The sequence below is a fragment of the Phacochoerus africanus genome, chromosome 16 (genome assembly GCF_016906955.1).
Source record: "Phacochoerus africanus isolate WHEZ1 chromosome 16, ROS_Pafr_v1, whole genome shotgun sequence".
NCBI classification, from domain to species: domain Eukaryota; kingdom Metazoa; phylum Chordata; class Mammalia; order Artiodactyla; family Suidae; genus Phacochoerus; species Phacochoerus africanus.
The window spans coordinates 50,616,327-50,634,839 of record NC_062559.1 but is presented as its reverse complement, the minus strand read 5'-3'; the positions used below and the strand labels follow the sequence as shown (position 1 = coordinate 50,634,839).

General features: G+C 45.3%; 1 protein-coding gene across 4 annotated transcripts in view; it reads left to right on the top strand.

The window, feature by feature from the left end:
* Positions 1 to 18,513, top strand: part of OGDH (oxoglutarate dehydrogenase) — a 77,966-nt gene that overhangs the window by 3,689 nt on the left and 55,764 nt on the right. For all 4 annotated transcript variants that reach the window (XM_047763510.1, XM_047763508.1, XM_047763512.1 and 1 more), the window contains exon 2: positions 16,905 to 17,153. In XM_047763510.1, the coding sequence (XP_047619466.1) occupies positions 16,932 to 17,153 (222 nt within the window). In that variant the 5' untranslated portion in view covers positions 16,905 to 16,931. The remainder of the gene's footprint in view (positions 1 to 16,904; positions 17,154 to 18,513) is intronic.

The window sequence follows — 18,513 nt, the reverse complement described above, 5'->3', positions numbered from 1 at the left end:
TTGACGTTCCCAGGATAGGGGTTGAACTGGAGCTGTAGCAGCTGGCCTACACATAGCAACTCCAGATCTGAGCTGTGTCTGCAACCTATACCACAGCGCATGGCAACACCAGATTCTTAACCCACTGAGGCCAGGGATCGAACCTGCATCCTCATGGATATTAGTCAAGTTCATTACCACTGAACCACGAAAGGAACTTCTGTACACTGTCTTTCTGTTGTTCATCCTTCTTGATTCTGCAAGATTCCTTCCTTTGTCATTTACTCTAGAGGATTTCCTTTAGCCATTCATTTAGGGTCTTCTGGCAACACATTTTTTCACTTTGTCTTCATCTAAGAATTTTTTATTCCCGTCTTATTCCTGAAGGATATTTTTGCTGGGTACAGGATTGTGGATTGACGGGGTTTTTTCGTTCAGCACTTGAAAAGTGTTGTACTACTTTTTCCTGGACTCCATAGTTTCAGTTGAGCAATAAGCTGTTCAAGCTGTTTGTCGTTTTCAAAAGCTTATGAAGTGTCTTGGAGTGGATTTCTTTGGATTTATTCTGTTTGAGGCTTCTCTCAGCTTTTTGAATCTGTAGATTTATGTCTCTCGCCAATTTTCAGCCATTATTTCTTTGAGTGTTTTCAGCCCCTCCCTCTTTCTGCTCCTCCTTGAGATTCTGTTGACATTTATATTCACTTTAGATCTTTCGTTATAATCTCACATGTCCCTGAGACCCTGTTCCTTTTTTTTACAGTCTGTTTTGTTTGTTGTTCCCATTGGATAGTTCCTTTTTTGGGGGGGGCACAACCCTAGGCATATGGAAATTCTCAGGCCAGGGATCAAATCTGAGCCTCAGCTGCTACCTACACAACTGCAGCAATGCTAGATCCTTAACCCACTGCACCTCAATGGGAACTCCATTTGGTTCTTCTTCTTTTTTTTTTTTTTTTTTTGGTCTCTTTAGGACTGCACTCACAGCATATGGAAGTTCTCAGGGTTGGAGTCTAATTAGAGCTGCAGCTGTGGGCCTACACCACAGCTCATGGCAATGCTGTATCCTTAACCCACTGAGCAAGGCCAGGGGTTGAATCTGTGTCATCATGGATACTAGTCGAGTTTGTTACCGCTGAGCCACAACAGGAATTCCTGGTTCTTTTCTATATCCCTTCCTTCTCCTTTTTCTTCATTTTTTTGGTTATGGCGTGTAGTGGCTTGACGTGGGATCCCAGTTCCCAGACCAGGGGTTGAACTTCGGCCACAGCAGTGAAAGTGTTGAGTCCTAACCACTAGACCACCAGGGGACTCCCTATATTTTCTGTTTATTTGCTGAGGGTATTTTTCATTTATTTCAGGTATGTTCATGGTTGCTTACGGAAATATTTTGATGCTCGCTCTTTTAAAATGTTTGCCAGATAATTGTGACATCTGTGTCACCTTGCTGTTGGTGAGCACAACAGAACAGGCTTCCTTTGATACTGCTGTGGGATAGGAGGTGCTGTCTGCTTCCTACTGGGTGGGGGTGGAGGTGCCACACCTGGCCTCCTTGGTGTCTCTAGGGAGGGACTCCTTGTTAGTGCTGAGTGGCTATAATTTCCCAGTTAGACCTTTGTGAACCACCCTGCCTGGTAAGGGAGAGGTGCTGCCCTGACGCTGCTGGGCAAGAGTGGAATCCAGGCTCCCTCCTGGCCTCCACTAACGTTGGTGGGGGTGGGGGAAGTGGCTCTTTGTCATCCGGTGGAGATGAAGTCCCTCATGTCCTCTGACACTGCCAGGTGGGGTGGGGGTGGGCCGCAGTGTTTTCTGTGGTTGGTTGCAGTAGAGTGGTTGCTGTCTAAAAATATTCTGTCCTGCTAGTCTGCCCCATTCCTGGTCCTCTAGCCAGAGTGGAGAGACTTTAGTTGCAGCTTTTTTTGTCTACTTTAGTTGGTGTTTCTAGGTTGCCAGCTTCTTCAGCACCTAGTCTGGGATATGTGAGGTAAAAAGAAAACCAAGAACTCAATGCTGAGTCTTTGGGGCCCCAAGGTCCCTTCCCAGTCTGTCTCTTTCTCTCCACTTGTCAGAGTGTTTTGTTTTGTTTACATGGAACATCTTATGTTTTCAGTTGCACTTACTGGGAAACTGAAGTTCTGTGTGTCTTTTTAACTTTTCAGTAAGTGTTGACAGGTGGCCTTGCTTTCTGTAAAATTTTAATCTCTACTTTAAGCAACACCTTTAAAAAGTGCCTGTTAACCTCCACCCTAGACCAGTGCAGGCAGGGCACCCCTGGTAACACAGCGCTGGTCTGGTGGGTAGGTCAGTCTTCAGACTCATGCACTGAGGCTGATTTGAGGTTCCCACTTAGAGGTGCAAGTGCTTCCCAACAGTCCGGTCAGCTCTCCACTCCAAATTTACTTCTCTTTAGGTTTATCTTGGGAACTCCAGCTTTTTCAGAGAGATCATCAGTTGTTGTTGTTGTTGTTACTGTTGTTTATCTGGTAAGTTGTAGTCCTTTAGCCCTAGAAGTACCTTTAAAGTGCGCAAAGTTCTTTCACATTTGTATCGTAATTACAAGAAACATTGTGAGGGAGCAAGAGTGGTGATCACTCCCTTCACTCTGGCACAGGAAACCAAACACAGATCAGGTGACACATTTAAGGCTCATACAACAAGGAAGAGTCACTGCAGACTATCCAGTAATGGCAGGATCCTTTTTTTTTGTCTTTTTTGTCTTTTCTAGGGCCACTCCTGCAGCATATGGAGGTTCCCAGGCTAGGGGTCTAATCCAAGCTGTAGCCACCGGCCTACACCACAGCCACAGCAATGCTGGATCCGAGCCGTGTCTGCGACCTACACCACAGCTCACAACGCCGGGTCCTGAACCCACTGAGCAAGTCCAGGGATCCAGCCTGTGTCCTCATGGTTGCTAGTCAGATTCATTTCCACTGAGCCACAACAGGAACTCCAAGCATTGTCTTCTTGATTCATTATGAGACTCTTAAGGAGTCAGAAACAAACAGAAACTTTTCGAGAAAAGTTGTTCTTCTAAAATGGTTGTCAGGCGACACACAATGGTGGTAATCACTTAATGACACATGTGCTTTTCTCTCAAAGACTCCTGTCCTGAGAAACTGCCAGGCTGTTTTGGCCTCTTAAATTGCTCTTCTGCGTCACCAGATGTCTGCGGACGTCAGGAGTCAGCTTATCTCCCCATACTGCAAATGGGGAGGTGGCCTTGGGTAAGCTGTGTGCTGCCCAAGGGGGAATGTCCAGGCACAGATAAAGTTCTGTTTTATTTTCCTAAGGGCAGGTCACCAAACCCTTAAAAGCAAATTTTGCTTTTGCTTTTTTTTTTCTTTTAACCATCATTTTCCTCAAATGTCTAGATTTATGCTAGCATCTTGAAATTTATACATTATAAATTGCGCCATTTTTTGTCTATGTTATTGATATTGATAGGCTTAGTCATATTTTTCTTAGACTTTTTAAAAAAACAACTGTATTGGGAGTTCCCGTCGTGCCTCAGTGGTAACAAACCCAGCTAATATCTATGAGAGTGTGGATTTGATCCCCGGCCTTGCTCAGTGGATTAAGTATCTGGTGTTGCTGTGGCTGTGGTGTAGGTCACAATGTAGCTCCAGTTCAGCCCCTAGCTTGGGAACTTCCATTTGCTGCAGGTGCAGCCCTAAAAAAACAAACGAACAACAACCAAAAAACCCCACCAACTTTATTGAGGTATAATTCACATACCGTACAATTGATGGCATATAATTGTACGGTTTAGTTTTACAATTTCATGTTTAATAGCATATGAGAAGGTTGTAAAGCCCTCAGCATAATCTAATTTTAGAATGTTTTCACCCCCCCCAAAAAAACCCCAAAAAACCTATGCCCATTCGTAGTCATGTCTTATTCTTGCTAGATTTGCCTCTCCTGAGCATCTCATATAAATGAAATCATATTCTATATTGTGGAGTATTTTCTTTCTTTGCTTTTTTTTGGCTGCCCCTTGGCATATGGATTTCCCAGGCCAGGGGTCAGATCTGAGCCACAGTTAACACTGGATCCTTAACCCCAGTGTATCAGGCCGGGTATCGAACCTGTGTCCCAGTGCTCCCAGGACACTGCTGGTCCTGTTGTGCCACAGTGGGGACTCCTTCACTTAATATTTTCAAGCTTCCTATATGGTGCAGGATGTATGAGCATCCCACTCCTTTTTATTGCCCCACACTGTGGCATTGTATGGCTGTGCCGCGTTCCGTATACCTGCTCATCAGTTGATGGACATTTGCGTTGTTTCCAGTTTCTGCCTCCTGTGAATAAGGCCACAGTGAACATTAGTGTACAGGGTCTCGTGTGGACCTGTGTTTTGAGGCTTGTTGATTGTATATCTAGGAGTGTAATTGCTGAGTCATAGGGTAACTTCTGTGTTTAACTTTTTGAGGAACTGCCAAAATGTTTTCCAAAGTGGCTGCACCAGCTTACATTCTGATGAAATGAAAGTTATATTTTAAGGCAGGACAAGAGAAAAATTAAACATAAAATCCCCTCCGTGTGTTTGTGTGGGCCTCCTGCCTCCCTAAGGTGCCAGGTGCATCTGCATTACGCATGGACCAGAGCTCCTCAAAGATGGGAGGCTGCTCAGCCATAAAGATCAGGTTGTTTTCCTTCTGACACTAGCAGTGTAACTTCTTGAAAGAATAGCCCCGTAAGGGGTCATGATAATTTGCTGCTCACTTTGTACCTGCTTGCCAGGACTGTGTATCCTTGGTGAGCTTTATGTAAAGTATCCTCATGTCATTTTGATGTATGATCCTTTGTCTCAAAAAAATACATGACCGTGCCTGCCTCTTCTAACAGGCCAATTCTCAGAGCTTTCTGAGAATCTCCTTCCCGAGTTGTAGTCCACAGTTTGGCTTGAATAAAATGCCCTTTTTTTCTTCTAACTTGATAGTTAATTGAATTTCCATCAGCATTTTCTTGGCATAGCCAGCAGGATATCAGAAACACACACCAGAGGACACTTGGCGTCTCCCCTGGACCAGTGCTTGGTGCCAGCCTGGGCCCTGTGAGCCCCACCTGCTTCCTGGTATTCTTTAGGTGTTTTGGTGAGTTCTCCTGATATCCAGACATCGTTGCTTTAAATGACATCTTGAATTTTACTTGCTCTGTTTTTCTTGGGACTTGGAGTCCTAAGGGGGTACTGGTAGATTTCCTAGGCAGGGACCTGGAGAAATTCCTAGGTGGGGACCTAGGGAAAACTTTGGAGTGAGTTGGGTTGGCTGTCCTTTTTAAAATTTGGTTTAGGGAACTATAGCTAGTCCCTTATGGTGGAGCATGGTAATGTGAGAAAAGAGACTGAATATATATGTGTAACTGGGTCATCTTGCTGTGCAGTAGAAAATTGACAGAACACTGTAAACTGGCTGTAATGGAAAACAATAAAAATCATTAAAAAAATAAAATAAAACTTGGTTTAAATTGGAAAGGTTTCTTATATGTGGTCCCAACAGACTATTTGTTAGTGAAATGAGAGACTCGAGCCTGCTCAGCTCCAGAGAAAAAGGGACATCCGCTCCTTCCAGCCAAAGGCGTTTTCAGGTGACTGAGAACCTAGCGGAACTGTCTGAGGATCAGTGCTCGTGATGAGTGGTGGCCCCGCAGAGGACCCACTGCAGTCACTGCACACATTCTGTTTGCCAGGGGACGTCAGGGCTGATCGCCTTGTGCCCGAGCATCCCCAGCGGTTTTAGCTTGTGGGAGGGAGAAACTGAGACACCTAAGAGCATCCAGCTGACCCAAGGGTCCCTCCTTGGGGAGCCACATTCAGAAGCAGCACACGTTTGATCCATCACACTGTCCTCAGAAAGTTGTTCAGCTCCTGTCTGAATTTAGCAACCCAATTAACAATAGGAAACTGTGCCTCAAAGGCAAAACAGCTCCCAGACAGACGGACAGCCCCTCACTGGAACTCCAGCTGGCTTCAAATACCTTAACTCTTAAATGGCCCAGATGGGGCTCTTTAGACATTCTAGAGAAAGCCCAGCTTGACAAAATACCTTTTCAAAATTCTAACCCTGAGAAAATAAATATTCCTGGGAGAAAGCTTGATATTAAAACATTGCCTCAGACTACAGCCTTAGCTTAATTAGTAGAATGTAAACATGAAAGGAATGTGGGGAGGGGAGAGGCTTTTTAAAACTCAAGCAGAAAAACTAAGAGTTTTTTTCTGTGTCTGGGTGTATGTATGCCCGTGTGTGTGTTACAAACATGATGTAGCTCTACCCCTGGACGGTGTTATCAAAATTAATTAATGCAAGAGCTCTAGTCAACTGATTTCAAAGTAAGTGCTTACAAGTCACACATTTCTAAAGGTAGCTTCAACTAGCTCAAGTTTTTAAAGGATCGAGTGACCTAGGAGTACTCTTTACTGAATAAAGTTTAAATTGATTGTTTGATTACTGTAGACATGTCTTTGGGATCATCAACATTAAGGATAGTCTTTTTGTTGCACCTAGGTTTTCTGAAAATCAGTAAGCTCAAATTATGTTACAAAAGTCAGTAAGATAAAGTTATATCTTATGAAATAGAGTAATGAAATAGAGTAAATGGGATAAAAGCTTTTGGGTTAACTCTTTAAGAATAATATATTGTCTACCTAAAAACAGTTTCTCCAGATTTTTGACAACTTGAAATTTTAGAGTTCTGCTAAATTGAATTAAATGATGGAAATTCATTGAATGTCTAAGTCATTTTTAATAAGGTAAAATATTGAAACATTAATTACTAAAGAAATCTATGATTGCCTACTTTGACCTCTTACTACAGAAAGACTGATAAATATACTTGGAACTATTAATATATTTTGTGCTGTACTGAAAGATTGTGCTATGAAATGGTATATATTTCTAGAAAATAACTTTTTTTTTTTTTGTCTTTTTGCTATTTCTTTGGGCCGCTCCTGCGGCATATGGAGATTCCCAGACTAGGGGTCGAATCGGAGCTGTAGCCACTGGCCTACGCCAGAGCCACAGCAACGCAGGATCCGAGCCACGTCTGCAACCTACACCACAGCTCACGGCAACGCCGGATCGTTAACCTACTGAGCAAGGGCAGGGACCGAACCCGCAACCTCATGGTTCCTAGTCAGATTCGTTAACCACTGCGCCACGACGGGAACTCCAGAAAATAACTTTTAAAAGGGAATCTTGGGGGGAGTTCCCATGTGGGGCAGTGGTTAACGAATCCGACTAGGAACCATGAGGTTGCGGGTTCAATCCCTGCCCTTGCTCAGTGGGTTAAGGATCTGGCATTGCCGTGAGCTGTGGTATAGGTCACAGACGCAGCTCGGATCCCGCTTTACTGTGGCTCTGGTGTAGGCCGGTGGCTACAGCTCCGATTCGACCCTAGCCTGGGAACCTCCATATGCCGCAGGAGTGGCTCAAGAAAAGGGAAAAAGACCAAAAGAAAAAAAAGGGAATCTTGGGGAAAGAGTTTTCTGCATGGTCAAGACTGACAAAGATCAGATTGAATTTCGTTAAATAAATAAATTTTAATATTAAAACTAGAATTTGTTTTTTTCTTTGTTGAGAGGACAATTTTCTTTTTCTTTTTTCTCTTCTTTGGCTTTTTAGGGCCACACTGTAGCATATGGAGGTTCCCAGGCAAGAGGTCAAATCAGAGCTACAGCTACCAACCAGCCTACACCACAGCCAGAGCAACGCAGGCTCTAAGCCATGTCTGCAACCTACACCACAGCTTAGGGCAATGCTGAATCCTTAACCCACTGAGAGAGGCCAGGCCTTGAACCTGCGTCCTTGTGAATACTGATCAGATTTGTTTCTGCTGAGCCATGACAGGAACTCTGAGGACACAGTTTTCTTGAAATATTTATCTTTTCTTTTTTTTTTTTGTCTTTTTGCTATTTCTTGGGCCGCTCCCTCGGCATATGGAGATTCCCAGGCTAGGGGTCCAATCGGAGCTATAGCCACTGGCCTACGCCAGAGCCACAGCAACGCGGGATCCGAGCCACGTCTGCAACCTACACCACAGCTTATGGCAACGCCGGATCGTTAACCCACTGAGCAAGGGCAGGGACCGAACCCGCAACCTCATGGTTCCTAGTCAGATTCGTTAACCACTGCGCCACGACGGGAACTCCCATATTTATCTATTTTTGATAACAGATTGTAAATTTCTTTACCGGTAGCTTTCTGCACTTTTCTTTGAAATCTTTTATTGTTGTTTTGGTTACATGAATAAGTATTATTTTAGTGACTTAAGATCCTGCTTGGCCAAATGTTTAAACGTTTTCTGTCTTTGACAACCTGTCTCAGATCAAATTCTAAATGAAGTTATTTTGACCTCAGCTAAGCTGGGGTGCCTCAGAAGTCCCTTGAACATCCCAAAGGGAGATAGTAAACTAATTAGGCTTTTTTGGTATATTAAATTACATGGGCAACACTGTCAAATGAATAATAATAAATCTTGTTATATAGGTAAGTATTACTAATTTAAGTGTTCTAGAAATTATATGAAATTCCCGAATTTTAAAATGTTCTTGGAGTTCTCATCGTGGCTCAGCGAGTAACAAACCTGACTAATTCATGAGGACACAGGTTCGATCCCTGGCCTCCCTTAGTGGGTTAAGGATCCATCATTGCTGTGAGCTATGGTGTAGGTCGAAGACATGGCTCAGATCCCACATTGCTCTGGCTATGGCGTAGGCCAGCAGCTATAGCTCCAATTAAACCCCTAGCCTGAGAATTTCCATAGGCAGTGGGTACGGCCCTAAAAAGACAAAAAAAAAAAAAAAAAAAGGAAGAAGCAGCCCGTATTGTTAAGGCTAATCTAATTTAATTTACAGATGGATTCTACTTAAAGGATGAGTAGGGACATCGAGCTGGATATGTAATAATGTCCACAGTGGACATAAGTGGAAACTTATTTACCAGAGACAAAGTCAGCACAAAAAGCCAAATTAATTGCCTTAACTCTAGCTTGTCAACTAGCTAAAGATCCAGTAACAAGTACTTCTACTGTCTCTGTGCTTTTGAAGTGGAACACAACTTTGGAATACTCTGAAAACAATGAGGCTTTTAACCTCTTTAGAACAACCTATAAAAAAATGTAAAAAGTACATTTCAGAGTTAGTAATTAGTATACAACTGTCAAAACAGTTAGCAATGCAAAGCAACAGACATTCCAAATCTGACATGTTGGAAGCAAAATGATTCCAAATCATTTTGCTGATGCTGCAGCCAAACAGCTTCAGGCCAGTCTTGAGAATGTCCACTGATCTCCATTAACTCTGCTAACCTAATGAAAGATTTCTTCCTACAGGCTCAGGAAATCACCGCTAAAGAAGAGAAACAGCAACAAAAAGGGAGAATCTTGATTCCACCACATGAATATAATATTTAGACCTTATACAACAAACAAAACTCTTGAAGCCCAGTTGCCATTACTCCACCATGTACTCTAGCATCTTTAACCCATTGGGCATCTGAGGAAATAGTTTTATGGGGAAAACAATATTTTGGAAACTTGCAGCCACAGTGGTTCAAAGGAAATACTTTGCTGACAGGTTGTTATTGAGACACTTTTAAAAAGTGCTAACTGGGAGTCCTGTCATGGCACAGCAGAAACAAATCCAACTAGGAACCATGAGGTTGCAGGTTCGATCCCTGGCTTCACTCAGTGGGTTAAGGATCCAGCGTTGCCATGAGCTGTGGTGTAGGTCGCAGAGGTGGCTAGGATCCTGTGTTGCTGTGACTGTGGTGTAGGCTGGCAGCTGTAGCTCCGATTGGACCTCTAGCCTGGGAACCTCCATATACCGTGGGTGCAACCCTAAAAAGCAAAAAAATAATGAAAAGTGGCAACTGGTTTTACAGCAAGACCTCAGGACATGAAAGGATCATGGATTACAACCTAGAGGTTTTGTTAATTGGAAAGGACACCAGATAAAAAATTCTTTGCAGACATGATGGAAAGAAACTTACTAGGTATCACTAACATACTAGTCCCTGTGTCGCCAAGTTGAAAGACATTAATTCATGGATGCACACATTCTCACTTTATTTATTTTTTATTTTTTCATTTTTTGGTCTTTTTGCTATTTCTTGGGCCGCTCCCGCGGCATATGGAGGTTCCCAGGCTAGGGGTCGAATCGGAGCTGTAGCCACCGGCCTACGCCAGAGCCACAGCAACGCGGGATCTGAGCCGTGTCTGCAACGTACACCACAGCTCATGGCAACGCCGGATCGTTAACCCACTGAGCAAGGGCAGGGATCGAACCTGCAACCTCATGGTTCCTAGTCGGATTCGTTAACCACCGTGCCACGACGGGAACTCCCACATTCTCACTTTAAAAAGACCCCTCCACCTGAGTGGACTTTAACCCCTCTTTCTAGCACCTGGCTTCAACTAAGCCAAACATCACCAAGCTAAGATGAGATGACGTAGACAGCTGACCTAAGAGTCCAGACCAGGCCTGTAAGACCCATCCTACCAGTTGAGGTGTGCTGTTTACCAAATATCTGCCTCCCTATCAAAATTAAAATGTATTGTTTTATTTCTAGCTTTTTTTTTTTTTTTTTGCTTTTTTAAAGGCTGCACCTGTAGCATATGGAAGTTCCCAGGCTAGGAGTCGAGTTGTAGCTATAGCTGCCAACCGAAACCACAGCCACAGCAGTGCAGAATCTGAACTGCATCTGTCACCTACACCACAGCTCACAGCAACACCAGACCCTTAACCCACTGAGCAAGGCCAGGGATTGAACCCACATCCTCACAGATACTAGTCGGATTCATTACTGCTGAGCCACAATGGGAACTCCATATTTCTAGCAAAGTTTCTTCTCCAATGCTTAGGATGGGGAAAAAAAAAAAACTTTTTAGTAACACTAGCACAAAGTATAACTACTGGGGGCAGTTTAACTGTTGGATTGGTCGTCATATTCCTTGGTCAATACAAGGGCAATGTAAGCCCCTTAGATTTGTTGTTGCTGACTTCAGAGGTTCCTATAACCTATAAAATGTTTCCCCATCAGCATATACCTCCATGTGTGTTTATTACATTCAGGTAATCTACCCAATTCTGAAGTTTCTACAATGAGAAAGTGACAAAACCAAAAGGCTCTTGATTTTAAAACTGCTTCACAGGGAGAATTTTTTTTTTTTTTTTTGTCTTTTTGTTATTTCTTGGGCTGCTCCCGCGGCATATGGAGGTTCCCAGGCTAGGGGTCCAATCGGAGCTGTAGCCACCGGCCTACGCCAGAGCCACAGCAACGCGGGATCCGAGCCGCGTCTGCAACCTACACCACAGCTCACGGCAACGCCGGATCGTTAACCCACTGAGCAAGGGCAGGGACCGAACCCGCAACCTCATGGTTCCTAGTCGGATTCGTTAACCACTGCGCCACGACAGGAACTCCAACACGGAGAAATTTATGCTGCAGTCCAAACAATGTTGTGCTTTCATATTAGATGTGTCCTCTAAGATATCCATATAATGACTCACATGCAAAATCAAATTTCTTCATTGAAGGATCCCCTTTCTGGTCTAATGAAATCTTGGGTAAATGGTTTAGTTCTGGGGATTCATGGCTTAAATCTCTGCTTCTGACGTTGTTATTGTGTTCTGTATCATTTATAGAATAACAGTCTCTTGTACCTCTCAATGTATGTTCAAACTCCCACTAAAATAATGATGTCTCAATTACTGGAAACTGTTGATCATAGCTGTAGTTCTGTATGGGCATGCACAATGCACATATAGAATACACTTGGCATTAGTCCTATTGAGCAACCTAGAACTGACTATCAGTCCTTGCTAAGCATTCTACTAGATGAATCCCCTAAGAGAAAAGAAAGAACTGGGCTGTTAAGAGCTGGCATTGAGGGACATGATGGATCCAGAGCAGATAAGCAACCACCCTGGCATCAGGGCGCCAAATATTTGATCAACTAATGCTGTCTATTGAAAGATTAATGATCAAAAGGGGGAAATGATGAAATGAAATTTATATTTCAAGGCAGGACAAGAAAAAAATAAGTGTAAAATTCTCTGTGTGTTTATTTGAGCCTTCTCCCTCTCGAATGTGCAGTGTGCATCTACATTACACATTAACCAGAGCTTTTCAAAGATGGGAGTGCCTACTCAACCATAAAGATCTTTTTTTTTTCTTTCTTCTGACAGTAGCAATGTAACTTCTTAAAAGAATAGTCCTGTACAGGGTCATGGTGACTTGCTGTTCACTTTGTACCTGTTTACCAGGACTTGGTATCCTTGGTGAGCTTTATGTAAAGTATCATTATGTCATTTTGATGTATGATCCTTTGTCTCATATGACTATGCCTGTCACTTCTAACAGACAGGACAGTTCTCAGAGCTTTCTGAGACTCTGCTTCCTGGGTTTTAGTCTGCAGTTTGGCTCAAATAAAATTCCCTTTTTTGTCTTCTTAATAGTTAATTGAATTTTTGTCCCACTAGAATTGTATGAGAGTTCTGATTCTTCACATTCTCTCCAACACTTGCTTATGTTGATTGTATCTATTCTAGCAGGTGTGAAGTGGTATCTTAATTGTGATTTTGACTTGCACTTCTCTAATGACTATGATGTTGAGTATCTTTTTTTTTTTTTTTGTCTTTTTAGGGCTGCACCTGCAGCATATGGAGATTCCCAGGCTAGGGGTCTAATCGGAGCTGTTACTGCTGGCCTACGCCAGAGCCACAGCAACACCAGATCTGAGCCACATCTGTCACCTAAACCACAGCTCATGGCAACGCCAGATCCTTAACCCACTTAGCGAGGCCCGGGATCAAACCCGCAGCCTCATGGTTCCTAGTCAGATTTGTTTCCCCTGTGCCACAACAGGAACTCTGATGTTGAGTATCTTTTACTGTGTTTATTGGTCATTTGTGTATATTCTTTGGAAAAATGTCTACTTGTATCCCTTGGCAATTTTTTTTTTTTTTTTTAGGGCCGCACCTATGGCATATGGTGGTTCCCAGGCTAGGAGCTGAATGGGAGCTGTAGCTGCCACCCTACGCCACAGCATACAGCAAAGCTGGATCCTTAACCCACTGAGTAAGGCCAGGGATCGAACCCGCATCCTTGTGGGTACTAGTTGGGTTCATTAACTGCTGCGCCACAATGGGAACTCTTCCTTTGGCAATTTTTGATTGGATTATTTTTCTTTTTTGTGAGTTCTGGGGGTTCTTTATATATTCCGTACGCAAGTACCCTATCAGTTATATGATTTGCAAATATTCCTTTTATTCTTTCTCTTCTTTTTCTTTGTGGTGTCCTTTATTTATTTTTATTTTTATTTTTTTTGTCTTTCTAGCTGTTTCTTGGGCCGCTCCGTGGCATATGGAGGTTCCCAGGCTAGGGGTCCAATCGGAGCTGCAGCCACCGGCCTACGCCAGAGCCACAGCAACGCGGGATCCGAGCCGCGTCTGCAACCTACACCACAGCTCACGGCCACGCCGGATCGTTAACCCACTGAGCAAGGGCAGGGACCGAACCCACAACCTCATGGTTCCTAGTTGGATTCGTTAACCACTGCGCCACGACGGGAACTCCTGTGGTGTCCTTTAGAGAACAAAAGTTTTTGTTTCAGTGAAGTAATTTGTCTATTTTGGTTTTTGTTTTATGTTTGGTACCCTAAGAATCTGTTGGTTGGCTCGAGACCGCTAAGATTTACTACATTTTAACTTGGTAGTTATAAAACTTCTAAGAGTCTTCCAGTTTTAGCTATTTGATCCATTTTGAGTTAACTTTGTCTATGGTGTGAGATATTGGGTGATTTTTTTCCCATGTGAAACTCCAGTTGCCCCAGCACCATCTGATGAAAAGACTATTATTTATTGAATATTTTTGGCACTCTTTTCAAATATAAATATTGTTCTAAACTAAATTAGAGCACTTGGACTTCTTGGACAACCCAAAGCTGTCATGAAAGTGTTTGAACAATTTATTGTCTCTAGGGAAAATAATGCACTATTCTTAAAATTGACCCTGCGATTGGAAGGATGAAGTCTGAACTTACCAAAATCTGGACTGTAATGTCTGTTCTGTGGGTCCGTCAGATGGAGGACAAAGAACAGCTGTGCTTGGTCATCACTGGGTGGAGACAGGAGGATGTTGAACTATCGGCTGAAGAGCACGTCTTCTGATGATGAGTCATTTTAAGGGAAGTTTGAAAATTACCAGTAACTGTGCTGAGCAGCACAGAGCTATTTGTCAATTCATTGACTGCAGACAGCTAGATAACATGGTTTATTTACAATGTCATATTGGAAGGGCTCTTTTGGGAAGAACAGATGAAATGAGCTGTTTTGTGGTTGTCAGTGTGGTGCCTGTTAATTGGGTATTGCAGCAGCTGAATAATGACAGTTAATGGAGGTGATGATACTGCTGTGTTCTTGGAGGAAACCCCAATTCAGAGGCATTCCAGTGTTTCAAGCTGCCTAAATAATAATGACTTCGGAGGGAAAAAATGAGTGTTTTCTTTTGGACCTGAATTTAAATCAATTAACGTTGAAATTACTACACAGCAGTCGTCATATTTTTGCCGTCAGTGTCTATTATGCCTCTTTGTCTGCCTTGAATTTATTAGCAGAAAGTGTAATTGGAAGTAGCAAGAACTACTGAAGTTACTTAAAACTTTTGACTTCTTAAGTTTAAAAAAATTTAGGGATTAAATTTGCACCCTATAGCAAAGTATATGCTTTTTGATCTTTTTTTTTTTTAATTTTTAATTTTTTTGCTTTTTTTAGGGCTGCATCTGCGGCATATGGAAGTTCGCTGGCTAAGGGTCCAATTGGAGCTACAGCTGCTGGCCTGCACCCCAGCTCATGGCAACACCAGATCCTTAACCCACTGAGCGAGGCCAGGGATTGGACCCACTTCCTCATGGATCCTAGTCGGGTTCGTTTAACAGCTGAGCCACAAAGGGAATTCTCCCCTTTTTCATTTTTAAGGAGCAGGTTCTGTTTGTTGTTTAGTTTTTTAGGTATCTGTTCTGCTTTTCCCTTTTGCTGACCTGTCTTTTCTGAGCAGCACAGCAGACCAGGCACCCTCTCTGTCGGTGTCCTCTACGCATATTCCGAGCAGATTTGGGTCAAGAGGAAGGAAGGGTTCATATAAACAGTATAGAGGAGCATTTATGTAACATTTATTTCTGGGTGATTCTCAGCCTGTGCTCAGAGCTTGGATTTCCTTCAGGCAGGCTTGGAGGTGGAGTGTAATTCCAGCGATACAGCCGGGGCGCTTGCTCTGAGGCAGATTTGAGGCAACCACGCTTTAGGCCAGCAGGCCCTGTACGGGGCAGAGGGCGGTGGTGAATCTAACCTCTGCCCTGGGGCCCCTCCCCACCCACGGCTCCTTTGGCTATGACTGGCAGGTGCTGCTGGGCAGCCAGGATTCTTACAAGAGAGGAGCAGCGCAGCGTCCGTGGCTCCTCCTGGCTGGCCCGCACCCAGAGGCGTGCTGGAGTCTTCCCGGTGATTGAAAGTAGCTCAGGACCCTCCGGGAACAGTCTAAATTCTTTCATGGTCTGCCAGATGCATCAGCTGCTTTTGTGAAACGGCTAGTGTTGATAGCGTGACATAATTAGATTTAGTAACGTCAGAACCCAGCTCAAGGTCACTTTTAGCTGTGGGGCAAACTTAAACGCAGAAACAGGAGAGCTGGTACCTGCCTTCTAGGGAATCTGTGGAGAAGCCTGCCACGTGAGGGTGCTGACCCGGCTGGCTGGGCTGGGTAGACGTTTCTGTCCGAGTTGTTGTAGGTACTTTGCTTTTCTCTCGCTCCCTGGTCACACCTCCCCTGGCTCCCCAGTTGCATGAAGCGTGGCCTCGGGACCTTGGACCCGGCCCTGGCCCTGTCCAGCCTGGCCACTCCTCTTGTCAGACAAGACCTTCTTGCCCCTCCCGCTTCTCCACCTGCCGAGTCTTAAATTTAGGATCCCTGCTCTTTCCCCTCCCTGTCCTCTAGGCCCTTGCCAGAGCTTTCCTGGCTGCTGGAGAGAAACACCTAGAAGGAGCAGGTTCTCCCATGAAGTTTTGTTGGCATTTTCTGTGCCTCTTAGGCACTAAATTCTTTCCCTGTAATTAAAAAAAATTTTTTTAGTTGCTCTCAAAAATAAATTATTTGCGAGTGACAAGATATTCTTCCATTGTCTCTGTTCTCCAGATTACTGCTGAATCTGGCAGGTGCTCAGTAGTCTCCAGATAGATTAGAAAATATCTTTTCTTGGTGCTCCCGTCGTGGCGCAGCAGAAACGAATCCGACTAGGAACCATGAGGTTGCGGGTTCGATCCCTGGCCTCACTCAGTGGGTTCAGGATCTGGCATTGCCGTGAGCTGTGGTGTAGGTCGCAGATGTGGCTCAGATCTGGTGTTGCTGTGGCTCTGGCGTAGGCCAGCGGCTACAGCTCCGATTCAACCCCTTGCCTGGGAACCTCCATATGCTGCGGGTGTGGCCCTGAAAATTGCAAAAAAAAAAAAGAAAAGAAAAAGAAAAGAACATATCTTTTGTCATTTTGCAGCTAATGCTAATCTAATCCGTAATTAATCCTCGTTGCCTTTCCTAGAATTGTTTTATACCCCGTGTAAATATGAAAGGTGTCACATGTTTATCATGATATGTGGTTGTGTCGTGTCCTCACACTGGATTGCAGCCCGGTGGTCAGGATTGTAACCTCTGCGGCTGGGTTCTCGCCTCCCCGTGGGGAGCACAGCCCAGGACGGAAGCGCCTGGCTGGTTTGCCTGCATCACACTGTGCTCTCCGAACTCGGACCCAGGCTGGAGCAGGACACGCTGCCACACGTGCACTGCAGACGCTCCTCCAGCCAGAGTCCTCGAGGTTTTGTCCCAATAGCCTTGTCTGCTGAGATGCTCTTTCTAACTTGCTTTTTTTTTTTTAATGCACAGGCAGGCGTGAGAGGCGGCAGGGCAAGAATGTTTCACTTAAGGACTTGTGCTGCTAAGTTGAGGCCTTTGACGGCTTCACAGACTGCGAAGACATTGTCCCCAAACAGACCAGCAGCAGCCAGGACGTTGGGGCAGGTCCGGTGCTATAGCGCCCCTGTGGCTGCCGAGCCCTTTCTCAGCGGGACTAGCTCCAACTATGTGGAGGAGATGTACTACGCTTGGTTGGAAAACCCCAAAAGTGTACACAAGGTAAGCTCGCAGGAGCAGGGGTCTTCGTGTGTTGGGAGGCTCAGCCGGTGGAGGCTGGCCGTCCAGGTAAGTGCGTGCGCAAGGAGGACCCTGGAGAAGGAAGGCAGGCAGGCACTGCCCCCAGTTCTCGGCATCCGCCCCGCTTGACCAGCAGCCCAGACCCGGCAGGATCCACCTTCGCTGGAGGGCCGTTTCCCCCTCTGTCCACCTGCGGCACGTGCAGAGCCTCGCTCCCTGGAGTAGACTACGTGTTAAACCCGCGAGGATGCGGAGAAGCGCCTGCACCCCTCCCGGGACCTCGCCCAGGCCTCTGCCGGATGGAGATGCCGAGGAAGGGACGCGCTCTGAAGGAGGGCCCCGCGGGAAGCTCGGCCGGCTCACTGTCCTAAGAGCACCTTGCAACCGCCTCGCAGGACTTCTCCACACCTGACCTTGGAGACCAGCGTGTTCGTGTTTTTCTCCAGTGTCCACAAGGCGATTCTGGGAGGGCTTCCTGCTCATCTCTCCACGTGGCTTGTCCTTCGTAGGGGCTCTCGTGTCACACGCTTACCTGACATGGGGCTGCCGAGTGGCAGCATTTCTTCATGGCATTTGGGCCAGTGATGCTTCTGGGTTTGGATAACCACTTCTTGGTTTTCAGGTCAGGCAGCTGGCCCAGTGCAGAGGCTGGAGGGTGGGTCCCCAGCTGCTCCGGCTCCTTGTGAGCACCTGCAGGCTGTGGGGAGATCTGGCGAGGAAGAGCATGCGTGAGGTGCTCAGGGCCCGCCTGGAGGAGACACCTGGCAGGGGCTGTCATCATTGTTGATCTGGCCTTTTCCTTACTCGTGAATCTTAGGGACTTGTCCTCAAAAGGCAGCCTGCTTTCGTTGGGCCCCTGAGCATAAGCTTTACCCTTCTACCCCGGAGTGTCTGTGCCATTTAAGATCAGATATGTTTGTGTGACTGCTGGGGCCACCAGCCCTGTTTCAGCAGGGATGCCATCTCTCGGTCTGAGCCTCGTTGCCCAGCAAAGGAAGGCATCTAGCTAGGTCTTTCCCTTCCCTGTTTCCATGGCAGCCTGGAAGCACCATTGCTCCCTGTGCAGCGTGAGACCTGGTTCCCTGTGCAAGGAGATTTAGGGTGTGTTGCCCTCATCTGTAGACAAGTGGACTGCTCAGAAGGAAATGCCCCGTCCAGGAGTTCCCGTCGTGGTTCAGTGGTAAACGGATCCGACTAGGAACCATGAGGGTCCGGGTTTGATCCCTGGCCTTGCTCAGTGGGTTAAGGATGTGGCATTGCCATGAGCTGTGGTGTAGGTCGCAGACACGGCTCGGATCTGGTGTTGCTGTGGCTGTGGTGTAGGCTGGCAGCTACAGCTCCA